The 15,216-nt window shown below is 32.9% G+C and overlaps 2 protein-coding genes across 2 annotated transcripts; both read left to right on the plus strand.

Moving 5' to 3' along the window:
• Positions 1-1,814: 1,814 nt before the first annotated feature.
• On the plus strand, positions 1,815-6,031 carry LOC123891819. Its single transcript, XM_045941702.1, has 5 exons — positions 1,815-1,873; positions 3,911-4,227; positions 4,318-4,450; positions 4,547-4,951; positions 5,075-6,031. Exons 2-5 carry the CDS (start codon positions 3,911-3,913, stop codon positions 6,029-6,031), a joined length of 1,812 nt encoding a protein of 603 aa, XP_045797658.1. The 5' UTR covers positions 1,815-1,873.
• Positions 6,032-9,834: 3,803 nt separating this feature from the next.
• LOC123888329 (betaine aldehyde dehydrogenase 1, chloroplastic-like) lies at positions 9,835-13,839 on the plus strand. Its single transcript, XM_045937359.1, has 15 exons — positions 9,835-10,177; positions 10,367-10,509; positions 10,910-10,990; positions 11,082-11,230; positions 11,310-11,402; positions 11,661-11,784; positions 11,928-11,993; positions 12,068-12,134; positions 12,342-12,418; positions 12,559-12,672; positions 12,759-12,836; positions 12,934-13,085; positions 13,179-13,239; positions 13,339-13,445; positions 13,557-13,839. The coding sequence occupies exons 1-15, from the start codon at positions 10,069-10,071 to the stop codon at positions 13,645-13,647; spliced, it is 1,512 nt and encodes a 503-aa protein (XP_045793315.1). The 5' UTR covers positions 9,835-10,068; the 3' UTR covers positions 13,648-13,839.
• Positions 13,840-15,216: the final 1,377 nt, after the last annotated feature.

Raw genomic sequence — 15,216 nt, forward strand, 5'->3', positions numbered from 1 at the left:
TTCGAAAATTTGAAAAATAAGAAAACGAAAATCATATAAAAAGATGAATATTTTAGTTTTGTTGAAAAAGAAAATGAAGTTTATTTGCAATTTTCAAGAAGAAGATGGGATGAAAAATGAATGTTAAAATTTAGTGGGTATTTTTGCAATTATACTATTTTAATTTAGTATTTTCATGTTTTTTATATCATAAATGATGGAAGATGAAATGAATGGTCTTGATTAATGCCAACTAGGATGGACTAATTCTGCCCATTTTGATGTAATGGGTATAGAAGTTGTCACCATATAATATAAAGTTTAGTAAAAAAAAATATATATAATATAAAGTTTGAGTTTTCAATTTTATAGTTTCCCTTTATGTCTTGTGTTTGCCACCCATAAGGCTTGAAAATCAACAATTACAACTTTCAGAGATTAATGAGTATACCCGGTGACACCTCACATCCTTGTTCAACAAAATTAATGATACCTCACCCCTCGTCAAAGATATATATTGGTCATGCTAAATGGTTTTTCCGAAACAATGATTAAGGATATAAAAATATAAATAAAAACAAAAATTTATAATAAAAAAGATTTTTTTTTAACATTTTAATGCATTAAATACACTATTTTCAAGATATTCATAGAAATTAGGGGAGGGTGAATATGAAATAGATGAAAAATATCCACTACAAGAAAACATAATATTACTGACCAAACTTATTGAGGGCTAAAAGCCCTCAGTAATGCATTTGTGGGATATTGAAGGCTTATGGCCGTCAGTAAGTAGTCTTGAAGAACGGAAATAATTAAAAAATTAACTATTAAGCATTAGTGACGGTCCTGGGCCGTCAGTATTGAACTGCCTATTTCAGACGGTCCCAGGCCGTCAGTATCGCACTAGCCGTTAAGCATTTATGACGGTCCTGGGCCGTCAGTAACGCATGTGATTTATGACGGTCCCAGGCCGTCAGTAAGGACATTTCCGTTGGACAATTATGACGGCTTATGGCCGTCAGTAATTGGTTGATTTTGAATTTTAAATTGTAACGGTCAATTATGACTACTCCTATATATTACTACTCATTCACTTCATTTTTTCATTTCCATTCTCTCTCTAAATTTTATCTAACTTCTCTCTTAAATTTTCTCTAATTTCATACTTTCAACTTAATCTCCATACAAAAAGTGGTAAGTGTTTGTGTTTTACTTTTACGAATTTAAAATTTTTGTTTTGTTATTTAAATGTATATGTTCTAATATTTGTGTTTTACCATTTTTAATAGCAAGTCTTATTCTCGTGAGGAGCGGAGTTCGTGGGCTAGGTGCGCGCCAAGTAAGAATCTACTCGGCACCCAAGTAAGTAACATAATTTTAATTTATATAGTGATAGTTTTTTTTTATCGTATACTTAGTAATAGTTATTAATTAATACTTTGTAATTTATTACTAATATTTTCTTATCACTATGTATAAAGTTATTGTTTTTGTAAAAAAAATTAAAAAAATATATTTAATTTTGTTTATTTCGAAAACAGAATTATTTTTTTTAAATAAGTATTTTTTTTTTTCAAAAAAACAGTATATTTATATTATTTTTTAAAAAAACGAAATTTTTTTAAAAAAAATTTATAAAAGAAATTTTTTAACAGTTTGTGTATTTTTAAAAAAGTGATGTAATTTTCATATCTCCATCTAAAAAGTGGTAAGTGTTTGTGTTTTACTTTTAAAGTTAAAATTTTTACTTTGTTATTTAAATGTATATGTTCTAATAATTTGTTATTTACAATTTTTATTAGCAAATTCTCGTGGTCATCGGAGGTCGTGGGTTAGGAGCGGAGTTTGTGGTTAGGAGCGCGCGCCAAGTAAGACTCTACCCGGCACCCAAGTAAGTAATATATGTAATTTTAATTTATAATATTTAGTGATAGTTTTATTTTTACCGTACACTTAGAAATAGTTACTAGCATTTTATTATTACTATGTATTTAAAAAAAGAAAAACAATTATATTTTAAAAAATTATAATATATATGTTAAAAAGTTGGTAGTTTTGTCAACTAAAAAACTTAGTATTTTTTAGATTTAATAAACCATAAACTTTAAAAATAAAATGTTAAAAGTTTATATGTTATTGTTGAGTAGACATATATATATATGTCCAAAATACTTTTGAAAAATAAAGTAATAAATTTAATACATATATCGATCTAATTATATATTAATTAAACTACACAGATATGGATTTTAGCAATCGTAATTGGATGTACGATAGACATAATCCTGGAAAGAGGGGCCGGGTTAAAGAGGAATTTAAAATAGGGGTCGAAATGTTTATCAATACAGTAAAATATAATGACATTGTGATACGTGAAGGGGGAATTAGATGTCCGTGTGTACTTTATCGATGTACAAGAATACAGAGCGAAGATGAAATTAGGTCTCATTTATATAAAAAGGGATTCCAACCTAATTATTGGGTTTGGTCAAGTCATGGCGAAGGATGTTCCACGACTGTTCCCGTGAATCAAAATCGTGCTTCAAGCAGTGTTTTTCAGCCCGTTGTTGTTCCCCAATATTATCATCAGCATTATGATCCGTTTAATGAGATGGACAATATGATAACTAATGCCCTTGGGTTTAATACGCCGATTTATGTGCCAAATGATGTCGACGACCCTGCTGATGATGAATATGACGCTAATGTTAACGTCGAGAGACCAAATGAGGAAGCCCAGCGATTTTTTGATCTTTTGAAAGAGACAAATACACCGTTGTGTGAAGGCTCTCGAGACTCAAAGTTAACGGTGTGTATTAGACTTTTGGGTATCAAGTCTGAATGTCTTGTTTCAGAATACACCATGGACTTGATAACAAAACTGATGTTGGATATAACAATAGACCGTCCTCTTGATTTGCCAAAAAATTATTACGAAGCAAGACAATTGGTTGCAAAGTTAGGACTCGGAGCGAAGAGAATTGACTGTTGTGTTAACGGGTGTATGTTGTACTATAGCAACGAATTTGGTGTAGATGACGGTGCATTACTTGAATGTAAATTTTGTCAAGAACCAAGATATCGTGTAACAAGAAATTCACGGTCAGTCAGAAGGAAGCCAATCCCAAGAAAGGCGATGTTCTATTTACCCATAATACCAAGGTTGCAAAGGTTGTATGCATCGATGCAAACAGCCAGTAAAATGACATGGCATCGTGAAAACTATGAAAGGAGAAAAATGTCAGGTGAGTTGCGACATCCTTCTGATGGAATGGCTTGGAAGCATTTTGATCAAGTTTATCCTGAATTTGCTTCGGAGCCACGGAATGTCCGACTTGTGCAACATACTTACACCGCGAAACAATTTACTTTTGTTCGCATTACGTCAGACAAGTTCACTATGTCCCTTATCCATCGACTACAAGGGATAAGCGAGGTTGGTGTGCCGCAATAACATCAAAACCAAGGGGTCTGATTGAAAAAAATGAGATAGATGAACGTGAAGATGAACCATATCAGGAAGATGAGATGTCCAATGTTGATGATGTCATTGCAGTTGAAACTTTTAATCAACTTTGTGTACAAGAAGAAGCCGAAGAAGTACCTTCTGATGGTGATGTTGATGAAGAGGACGTCGAAGCTAATGGTGATGATGAAGGCAGTGATGATGAAGATGTATCAGATTGGGATGACAATTAATTTTATAATATAGTTATCCGCGTTGTAATAATATTAATCGTTGTACTTGAATATTTGTTTTTGGTTGCATTTGTTTATCGTTTAATGATGATGAATTATAAAACAATATATGTCATGTATTTCTTAATTAATTATATATATATTTGTCATGTATTTCTTAATTATATATATATTTGTCATGTATTTCTTAATTATATAAATATATTTATCATATATTTTTTTATTATAGATGAATCCAGATGAAGAAAATTTTGATGATGACAATGTCGATGATGACATTGATGATATTCCACCAGCACCGGGTGTCGGACGCGGACGCGCTCCACGTAGACGTGCTTTACCCCGCCGCGTTGTTCGGAATCGATGGTTGGAGGGTATGCCCAAGTCTCGAACCGTAGACGGTGTGGAAGAGGAGTACGACTCCTACGACGACGATGATGACCACGAGGACGAGGAAATAGCCGATATTGCACTTTTAGCTCCTCAAAATGAATTGTTGATTGACCGGCATGGTAGACCCATCATCATGCCATATACCGCCACAGAGTAAGTTAATTATTATTAAGAATTTGTGTTTAATAAATTAATTGGATATATATGATAATTATTCTTAACTAATATATATATATTGTGCAGTTTGCAACCCCAAAATCCGGCGAATAAGGCAATCAATAATGCATTGAAATCCAAATTCCAGGCTCCATATCTCAACTGGACGGAGGTCGGGGCAGATGAGCGTGGATATCAACAATTTTGGAATGGCTTCAGGGTACGTTTTTATTTATAATTACTTTTTTATCCAATCAATTTTGTTACTAAACATATATTTACTAATTTATTAACAATTTTTCTTTATTTTTCGTAGTCGCAAGTAACTTGGCTGAATCACCACACAGCGGCTATTGAGCGTATATTCAACAAAAAAGCCACCAAGCGTCTGTCGACCTTACTTTTTGAAGCGCGGAAAAAGATTAAAAAGGATCCTTCAAAACCACCACTTTGGCTCGCTGGCAATTCATACCCTATGCTCTGCCGCAGATGGGAAGAGGAAGAGTATATTGCAAAGTGTATAAAGAACAAAGCCAACAGAAATACTGATGAAGCCAATCGTGCGTGCGTACACTCTGGAGGGTCTAAATCTGCCGGAACGCTTCGTCTTGAGTTCATCCAACAATTTGGTCGTCCACCCACCTTTATGGAGATGAATGACATGATGCACCGGTATGCAGATTCCGGTCAGTGGACGGGGGCAAGGGCGCAAGAAGTGTCGGTAAGTATTTAATTATATATATTATTTATTATTTATTTCGTATAACATTATTTTTTAAACATTATATAATTATATCTAAACATTATAATTAATTAATTATTAATTTTTTTTAATTTATTGTAGAGGTTGACGCAAATTTGGGTTGAAGAATATAATGCAAGCCAACTACGACTACCACCTCATAGGCGAGATAATGAGGATGTTCGTCGAAACAAGATGTCGTTGGCTTTTGTTAAGAATGCTGGTGGTGCGACTCGAGGTCGCAAATTCGCTGCTGGGTGTACATCTTCTCTATATGCAAGTGACCCAACTGGTTTGAGAGATGTCACTTACACATCTTCATCTTCATCGAGTACAGGACGCTCTCGTCCAACTCAAAGAGAGGAAACCGATGATGAGTATGAAGCGCGAATGAGGGCCACGTATAGAGAAGAATTCCGCGACGAGTTCGAAGCATCATTTGATGACCGGGTGGACCTACGGGTCCAACATATATTGCAGGAATTCTTTGCACAGCAGAGGGCGCCGGCGGGGGGGGGGGGGGGGGGGGGGGTTGGATCATCATCTCAGGCTTCGGCACGACAAAATCAAAATGCCGGTGAACAAGAATATCGACCGGATTTGAGTAGCATGGTTAATTTGAATCAGCTGCCGGAGTACCGAGAGGGTGATCCAGTACTGAGTATGAGCATAGAGGATATGAGTCAGATGCTTAATGAACCAGTTCATTTACAATTTTTTGATCCTACTGGGCAAACAAGTGGAAGCAGTAGTGGCGGAAGCGGTAGAAATAATCAACAAACTGCTTTCACCGAATACCAGAGATCATTAAATCCACAACAAGACTTCATAATCCCACATGAAAACCCAAATCAACCCCAAGGCAACTTCTTCCCAAATCAAGCCCCAATTAACTTCGTTCATAGGCCTGTGGCACGACCTCCTTCGCGAACGTCACTCCCCGGAGTCATAATACACGAGGAAGGTAGAGGCCGAGGCCGAGGCCGAGGAAGGTCGCGTCAGCCAACAGACACTGGCAAGGGGAAGCGACCACTATATCAGCCGTCTGACCAACGTTGATGTGTAATTTTAATAATCTGTTGTTGATTATTATTTGTTTAATTGTTTTCTTTTTGTAATGACAATATTATCATTATATTTAATTATGCTTATGTTAAGTATTTTTATTATGCTTTTTATTAAATTTTAATTTTAATATTAATTTTTTTAAAAAAAAATTAATAATTTAATTATTTAAAAATCAAATACTGATTTTTAAATAATTAAATTATTAATTTTTTTTTAAATCGTTCAACATTACTGACGGCTCCAGGCCGTCACAATGTGTGAAAAGAACATGCCATACTGACGGCTCCAGGCCGTCACAAATGCGTGGCCTTTTGAATTGACCAGTGTGTATTATTGACGGCTCCAGGCCGTCAGTAACGTTATTGACGGTCCTGGGCCGTCAGTAACCATTACTGGCGAGCTAATTACAGAGGGCCCAAGGCCGTCAGTAATGCATGCATTTTAGACGAAATTTGTGCATTACTGAGGGCCAAAGGCCCTCAGTAAATGCATGTTTTCTTGTAGTGATCGGTGAGAGATGAATAGTTTGGGGAATTTGCAATTTTAACGGAAAAATAAGGAAAAGTGGTTGGCAGAGACAAATTAACTTTTTAAATATTTTAAATAAATAAAAAATATTGACATGGCAAAATGGTATAATCCAACTTACATAGTCTACTTATATTCTTTAAATTCAATTTATATAAGTTCATATTATGTACAAAAAATGTCAAAAACATGCCAAACTTTTGCACATTAAGGACTAACCATATTTAACCTTTTATTTATTTATTGAAAAGTAAATTCATTAATTTTTTTTCATGCACAAAGATATTTTCTTTTTTATTCTTTTCTTCTTTAAATATATAATATAATGTATTTTTTTTTTACCTTGTTCAATTTTATTCATAGCATACTCATTTAAATATTAATTATATCAAAATAAATTAATATTTAATTTTAAACAAAATTAGGTAAAAATAAATAATATAAATATATGTGGTATTGTGGGACCTAATGAATAGTGTTAAGTACCCTAAAATAAGAATATGTGGATGGAGCAAAATCTCTCAATTCCTTAAGAGTGTGTTTGGACGAGAGATTCTAGAAATGCAAGGGATTTTAAATATTAGGCAATTCAATTAATTCAATTGAATTCCCTTAATTTTCAAATTTTAGTGTTTGGATAAAGTGTTAAAATTCCATCAATTCTAAAATTCTTTGTTTGGGTAATGTAATCGAATTTCCTTCCTTTAATTTTATTTATTTTAATAAAATTGACCTTAAACCCAAAATATGGCCGGAAAACCCAAAAATCGGCCGAAAAACTCAAAATCGGTCAAAAACCCAAAATCGGCGAAAAAATCCAAAATCGGTCAAAAACCATAAATCGGCTGAAAAACCTAAAATAGTGTTAAGTACCCTAAAATAAGAGTTGTTTAATCACATTTAATTTTCTTTCTCTCCCATTTTCTCAATAAAAAATAACCAATAAAAAATGTTTTTACATCTTTTTATGCAACTTATTCCAAGAAAAATTCACAAAAACATATTTCAAATTATCATGTTTTACTTTTTCTTCATAAATTTAATTTTTTTCCCTTATAATTTAGGACGAATGGAGTATATACTTTCTTAAAAGGATTACTCGTTCACTTTTAAATACAAAATATGTTTTGAAATTTTTATAAATGTGCGGTTAATGTTGAAAATTTATTTATTTTCTTTTTTTTTTTGGTAGAAAAATTTATTTATTTTCTAAATTAACTATAGTTATTATAAAATTAAGGCTTAAATGCACTTTTGATCCCCCTATTTTCAAAAAAATGAAGCTTTGGTCCCCCTATTTTAAAAACCAACTTTTTAGTCCCCCAATTTTTTTTTTTTTTTTTTAGTTTTGATCTCTCATCCCATTTTAAGGCTAATTTTATTGATGTGGCATTGCCACTAATGCATATCAACGTCCACATGGACAAATTTAATATCCATGTCATTATTTATTTTTAATTCAATAAAACTTATTTTATAAAATATTTTAATTATTAAAATTATAGTATTTTTTAAAAAGAAATCAATCAAAAAATAATTCAAAAACATCAAAAATCAAACCAAACAATCCATAGCTCCCATTATCATCATCCACTTATCCACTTATCCTTATTCTTCTTACCAACTCAGAAAACAAAATAATCATGTTTCATCATCATATCATCATCGTAAACTCATTAAAATAAAAATTCCAAAAATTCACAACCTCTAATTTATTAAACCTAAGAAAAAACAAACAATCATAACATGGACATGGTCCTCTTTGATTCAAATCAAACAATTGCATATTGAAAGCAAGTTTTGTGTTTCAAAAACCTCAAACTTTCATCATCATCCAACTTTATATAAAACCAATCTATAATTCAACTTCAAACTTAAAACAATTTCTGGATTTTCATTCAAACCCATCCAAAGTCATAGATAGTTTAAAGAGTATGACTAATTTCTATTGAAACACAAAATCATCTCTAATTTCTTTTCGTTTTTAAAAATCCAGAAATTGTTGAGTTTAAACGGAAACCATAGAATTGGTGAAATCCATAAGGAAGGATTCTCTCTCACGGTGAATAAAATTCTAGTAGTTGAAGGTTTGATAATTAGGGTTTCAAATTTCATATTTTATAAGATTTGACAATTATTATTTCAGTTGAATATATAATTTTAATAATTAAAATATTTTATAAATAAAGTTTTATTGAATTTAAAAATATAATAATGACATGGATATTAAATTTGTCCACATGAATGTTGCCACATCATTAGTTGCAAAGCCACATCAACAAAATTAACCCCAAAATGGGATGAGGGATCAAAACTAAAAAAAATGAAAATAGGGGGACTAAAAAACTGATTTTTTAAATAAGGGGACCAAAACTTCATTTTTTAAAAAATAAGGGGACCAAAAGTGCATTTAAGCCTAAAATTAATTTTATTTAACACAACAGCCGGAGAATCCTATCTATTTTTTATTTTAATAAGATATTTAGCAAATCAATGCAAGTGCAAAAACATTTTAATGGCAATAGTTGGTCATTATTGATCTGTTACACACCTGGCAGTCTAACACCAGTGGAGTGGAGAGTAACAAAATGGTTGCCCACAATAGAGAAAACTAAAATTTAAGTTTCCCCATATTTTTTTTAAGAAGCTAAATTAGTCCACTTAAATTGGTGCCAGAGAAAATCGAACCTCAGATCTTAAGAGGAGCACACTTCCAGGTCACAAGCCAATATCAATGCATCAATCCAAGTGGGTTGAAGTTTCAACATATTAATTGGGTAGCCATTCAAAATAAATCATATTAATTGGATCTTTATTTTATTCTTTAAAAATAAGCTACAAAATTCGAACTAAAATATTCATTTTTAAGATAGATAAATGGGATAACTGATTTGACCAAAAAAAAGGATAATTGAAATTTGAACTTAGAACCACGGTATACATAATGCAATGTCATGTCAATTAAGATAAGCTCACCGTACATTTAAAATATTTTACTTTGTTCAGCTCTACTTAAATCCACTAGGTTTAATCTAGTGGTTGGGTAGTAGTATGCAGGTCTTATGTTCGATACTTATTACCAATATTGTAAACCAAAAAATAGGAATAAATTTGTACAAAAAAAATTACACAATATACACACACACATTCATCTTTTGTTGATTTGAAAAATATTAGTCGGATTTTAATTAACTGAAATTAGTTAAGAAAATAACAGCCTTAATTATACACATTGAATGAAAAGTTAGAAAATATATATTAAAGAAAGAGCAAATAAATAAATAAATAAATAAATAAATAAATAAATAAAAACAGTGGTCAAAGGTGACGCAGCATCAAGCTTATTAATAATATATATTATCACTATCAATGATATGATGGATCACTATTATTGATCCAACAATCCTTTGAAATTGAAAATAAAAAGAGAGAAGCATATCATTATCATCTATCTACACAAGCTAGCTAGCTGAGTGAGAGTGCGTGACAGAGTGGAGAAAATGGCGATAACAGTACCAAGTAGACAATTATTCATTGATGGAGAGTGGAAAGCTCCTATCCTCAACAAAAGAATTCCAATCATCAATCCCTCCACTGAAAACATCATAGGTATGTTATGTACATACCTTAATCACTCTTATGATCTTCTCTTGCAATATACTATAGGAGTATATCACTTTCTAATAATTTTATTTGATGAAATCAAGTATGATGGAGTATATTATATATGATAATAATAATATTTAATATAACTACTTCTAAGTTGTGGCATTATGTGAATGCTTGATATACATGCAGGGGATATACCTGCTGCTACTAAGGAAGATGTTGACTTTGCTGTGGAGGCTGCTAAAAGAGCCTTGTCTCAGAACAAAGGTAGAGATTGGTCTACTGCTTCTGGCTCCGTTCGTGCTGGCTATCTTCGAGCCATCGCTGCAAAGGTTGTCATTTCATTTGTATTTATGTTCTTAATGGATTGAAGGATTGATAAATTTTATTCTATAATTTGAATTGTCAATTTTATTCCTTGAAACTGTAGCTTACACAAGTTGGTCTTGAAATTAATAAAATTGTGAAATAATCCATGAAATTGAAAATCCTAGATCACATTAGTCCTTTAGAATTTCTGACGAAAGTAATTGTTTGACCCATGATTTTTAATTTCTGAGATCATTTTAGAATTTCGTTGATTTGAGGGACGGAATTATGAGAAGCTTACAATTTTAGGACTAAATCGGTGATTCACTTGTTAACATGGTTATTTAGTTAATTTATTTACTGTTTGATTGATAAAGTTGTGCATGTCTTGAGACCTGGCTTTGCTTTTTCTTTTTCTTACAGATAACTGAGAAAAAAAATGAACTAGGCAAACTGGAATCAATTGATAGTGGAAAACCACTGGAGGAAGCACTCGCGGATCTGGTAATTAGTATTTCACTATTTCTCGTTGGAAAAACATTTTGCCATGTATTGTTTGCGTTTATATAGGACCTGTTTTGGTTTGATTGTCTAGGATGATGTTATTGCTTGTTTTGAGTACTATGCCGGGCTTGCTGAAGGGTTAGATGCAAAGCAAAAGACTCCTGTATCTCTTCCTATGGATACCTTCAAGAGTCATGTTCTCAAGGAGCCTATTGGTGTTGTTGCGTTAATTACTCCATGGTGTGATATCTGCTTTTTCTTCATCTTAGTTGCGTATGAATTCTTTTCAGAAATTGATGTAATGATTGTTATATATTAGGAACTATCCTCTCTTAATGGCAACATGGAAAGTTGCTCCAGCTCTGGCTGCTGGTTGTGCTGCAATATTGAAGCCGTCTGAATTAGCATCTGTGTATGTTCTCATAAACTATCATCACAAACCTATGAAGAACGGACACTCCTCGGATTAGGCGTGTCCCGGTGTCGGACACGCGTTGGTGTCTAACACCGACACTTATGATTACATTGAATTATATCATCTTCTCAAATTATTATTGGTGTCGACGTGTCAGTGTCCGGTGTGTGTGTTTGTGTCTGTGCTTCATAGTCACAAACTTGAATATTTGTTAAGTTTGATTTATCAATGTTTTCATATTGTTTACAATTTTAGGACCTGTTTGGAGTTAGGCGAAATATGTAGAGAAGTTGGCCTTCCTCCTGGTGTCTTAAATATTCTCTCTGGATTAGGCCATGAAGCTGGTGCTTCTTTAGCATCTCATCCTGACGTAGATAAGGTTCGAAACTTCAAATGATTTTAGTCATTAGTGGAATCAAAACTATATGGAGTTAGATCTTGTTCTATATCTCGCAAGTGTTGTTATCATGTTTGTCTATGACTTTGCTAAGATATTGTACCATTGTTCCCACTATTTGATAGATTGCCTTTACTGGTAGCTCTGCAACTGGGAGCAGGATTATGACAGCTGCGGCGCAGCTAATCAAGGTATTTTTAAGCATAATTATCTGCAAACTATTGTTAGTTCATGTAATATCAAATTTGTGTTTTCTTGTTTGCAGCCTGTTTCACTCGAGCTTGGTGGAAAGAGCCCAATCCTTGTTTTTGAGGATGTTGACCTTGACAAGGGTTAGTGTGTGTGCCTTCTCAAATATGTCTAGTTTATGAAACCACATTTTCTTGCATTTTGGCATCACATTTTATGGACAACCCCATATTTTAATTTATTGCATTGTGAATTTTGGGTATCCGAAACCTATGACGTATTGACATGATCTAAAACATTCACTCATATACCGTTTATAGTTTATTGATCTGTTCTCCATCATAAAACAGTTGCTGAATGGACCATCTTTGGCTGCTTCTTTACAAATGGTCAGATGTGCAGTGCAACATCTCGCCTTATTGTGCATGTAAGTTTAATAGACGCACTTTATTTTTTCTGCATAAATAGGAGGGTTAGTTTTCCTTGCACTGTGGTAGAATTTTGTCACAAAACCATTAGCTTTGATTTTTCAAAAATGGATAAAGTAAAACACTTTTTCTGTTTCAGGAAAGTATAGCAAAAAAATTTGTGAATAAACTTGTGAAATGGGCCGAAAACATCAAAATTTCTGATCCGTTGGAAGAAGGTTGCAGGCTAGGCCCTATTGTCAGTGAAGCACAGGTATGTTTGCTGTTAATCAGTGGCTTTATTTTGCTTAAAACATTCAGTTGATATGTAATCCAAAATATTTGTGTTATATGATTCAGTATAAGAAAGTATTGAATTTTATCGCAACGGCTAAGAGCGAGGGTGCAACAATTTTGACTGGTGGGCGTCGGCCAGAGGTATGATTAAATTTTACCCTCAAGTATGTGAGGTGTGCTCAGTTCAGTTTTTCTGCATCTGTCTTGATAAATAATATCTTTTCAAATTCGATGACAGCATTTACAGAAGGGATACTTTGTTGAACCAACCATTGTATCCGATGTGACTACCTCAATGCAAATTTGGAGAGAAGAAGTTTTTGGACCTGTACTCTCTGTTAAAACATTTAGCACTGAAGAAGAAGCTATTGATCTAGCAAATGACACACAGTGAGTTTCTGAACTGATATTAACTTCTCTTGTAAACAATTTTTCTCGTCACTTGTCGATTGATATTAAAGCCAAAAACTTGATATTTCACAGCTATGGCTTGGGGTCAGCTGTAATGTCAAATGATTTAGAAAGATGTGAACGCGTATCTCAGGTGAGACTGATCCAAGATATTTTATTTTCATATATAAACAACAAAATGATTACATTGTTACTAATGGAATGGTTTTAACTTTATATCGATTTTCTGCAGGCTCTACAAGCTGGAATTGTATGGATCAATTGTGCTCAACCAAGCTTTATTCAAGCTCCATGGGGAGGCATTAAACGTAGCGGTTTTGGTCGCGAATTAGGAGAATGGTATGACAGATCTTATTTCCTAAAATCAGGAAAATTCTTCTCTAATATTGTTAAATGTAGAAAAGGAATTTGAGAATTAGTCTAAATTTTTGTTGTTGTTTTTGGATACAGGGGACTTGATAACTACTTGAGTGTGAAGCAAGTTACGACGTACATATCTGGTGATCAGTGGGGCTGGTATCAATCCCCTTCAAAGCTGTGATAGTTAACCATGTAAATTGATAATAAATTTGATTTCTAAAATATGGCATGGAATAAGGTGTGCTGTGACACCAAGTTATTATGATCTTATGTGAGGGAACTTGCGATATATTATGCTATGTATACCGACAATATTGTTATGACGTAAGTCCCATGTTGCTTTCACTAATGATATGATATCGTTTGAAATCAATTCAATGATCTATATCAAACTGAAACGCAAGATACCAAGTCACTTCACTTGTTAACATGTGAGTTCTTGATTATTAAATCATATCAGTAACTTTGTATTTGTAATCCATATCTATGTCATAGAAGAAATTTCTCTTCAACTCAATCTTATTAAAGAACCAAACAAATAAATGCATGTGCTTTATTTGATCACTTCTTTAAATAAAACATTCTTCCTTCATCCTATTCCTAGTTTAATTTGTTTATCATTTTTTGATACAACTGCTTACATGTTTACATGTTTTAATGATAGCGAAAACTATTAATAATGAAACTATCGTGAATCAATTGTGAGCGTGCGTGATCTTCTTTTTACCAGAAAACATGGGTGCATGGTTGGAAGTAAATGAAAAAGGTCTACTATAGTATCATTTCTCTCTATCGTGATGTTTTCGTGAAAAGTTTTCTGCGAGAACTAGCATTTCCATTTTTTTATCTAAAGATCACTGTTGTGTCATGGTCAACTTGTGTTTTTTCTCAAAACACTGCATATTAATTATGCAAGATTATCAGGATAGTCTTCACTCTTCAGTTTAGACTTACAGCCTTGGTTTTAACCAATTTGAAGTGAGGAAACAACATGATGTTTTCTCTTCGGGCCCCCCGTGTTTCTTTTATACCCTCCAATATTCCAATTTTGCCCTTGTGAAAAATTCGGTTCGCAGAAACCGAATTTTTTCTAGTGCAAATTCAGAGTAAATTTCGGTTTTTAGAAACCGAAATTTGTTTTCAAGGCAAAAAAAAACTTCGGTTTCTACGAACCGAAGTTTTTTCAAGGGCAAAATTGGAAACTCAGGGGGATAAAAGAAACACAGGGGGTGGGGAGAGAAAACATCAAACAACATTGACAAGAATGAACAAAATCAAAATGTATATCAAGTTTGGAAGTCCACAAGTCCAATAGATCAGCCCACACTCCTCTAACAGTTTAACATGATTTTTTTTTTATTATTTTTTTTACAGTAGTTTAACATGAATTTTTAATGATGACATGATACCCTAATTTGCATTTCCATGTTTAGAAAAGCTTACTAAAAATTTCATATATCTTTTGTTGTAGTGCAATAATAATTCCAAGTCTCCAATAAAATTTTAGACACTATCTCAGGCCATCTATTCACAAGTTCATCAATTTGCTACCATATTAAAATTAGGAAAATGCTAACCGGTGCCCCGGGGCACTGGTTAAGATAACTAAAGATAGTAATATTATCTTGAAACTTGTGAAGTCAACATCTTAAAAGTTTAAATTTTTATTTTCTCAATACAATTTTTTTCTTTTCTTTCCCTTTTTAGTTCCTTAACTAGTGCCCGGGGGCACTGGTTAGCATGACAAGGG

The sequence above is a fragment of the Trifolium pratense genome, linkage group LG6, assembly GCF_020283565.1.
Source record: "Trifolium pratense cultivar HEN17-A07 linkage group LG6, ARS_RC_1.1, whole genome shotgun sequence".
Lineage (NCBI taxonomy): Eukaryota > Viridiplantae > Streptophyta > Magnoliopsida > Fabales > Fabaceae > Trifolium > Trifolium pratense.

Excerpts from the sequence above, each read along its gene's own strand:
- LOC123891819 (XM_045941702.1), top strand. The coding sequence starts at position 3,911 with ATGAATCCAGATGAAGAAAATTTTGATGATGACAATGTCGATGATGAC. Across the intron at positions 4,451-4,546 it reads AATTTTGGAATGGCTTCAGG|TCGCAAGTAACTTGGCTGAA; the intron begins GTACGTTTTTAT and ends TATTTTTCGTAG. Across the intron at positions 4,952-5,074 it reads CAAGGGCGCAAGAAGTGTCG|AGGTTGACGCAAATTTGGGT; the intron begins GTAAGTATTTAA and ends AATTTATTGTAG.
- LOC123888329 (XM_045937359.1), top strand. The coding sequence starts at position 10,069 with ATGGCGATAACAGTACCAAGTAGACAATTATTCATTGATGGAGAGTGG. Across the intron at positions 11,403-11,660 it reads CCGTCTGAATTAGCATCTGT|GACCTGTTTGGAGTTAGGCG; the intron begins GTATGTTCTCAT and ends TTACAATTTTAG. Across the intron at positions 13,446-13,556 it reads GGTCGCGAATTAGGAGAATG|GGGACTTGATAACTACTTGA; the intron begins GTATGACAGATC and ends TTTTGGATACAG.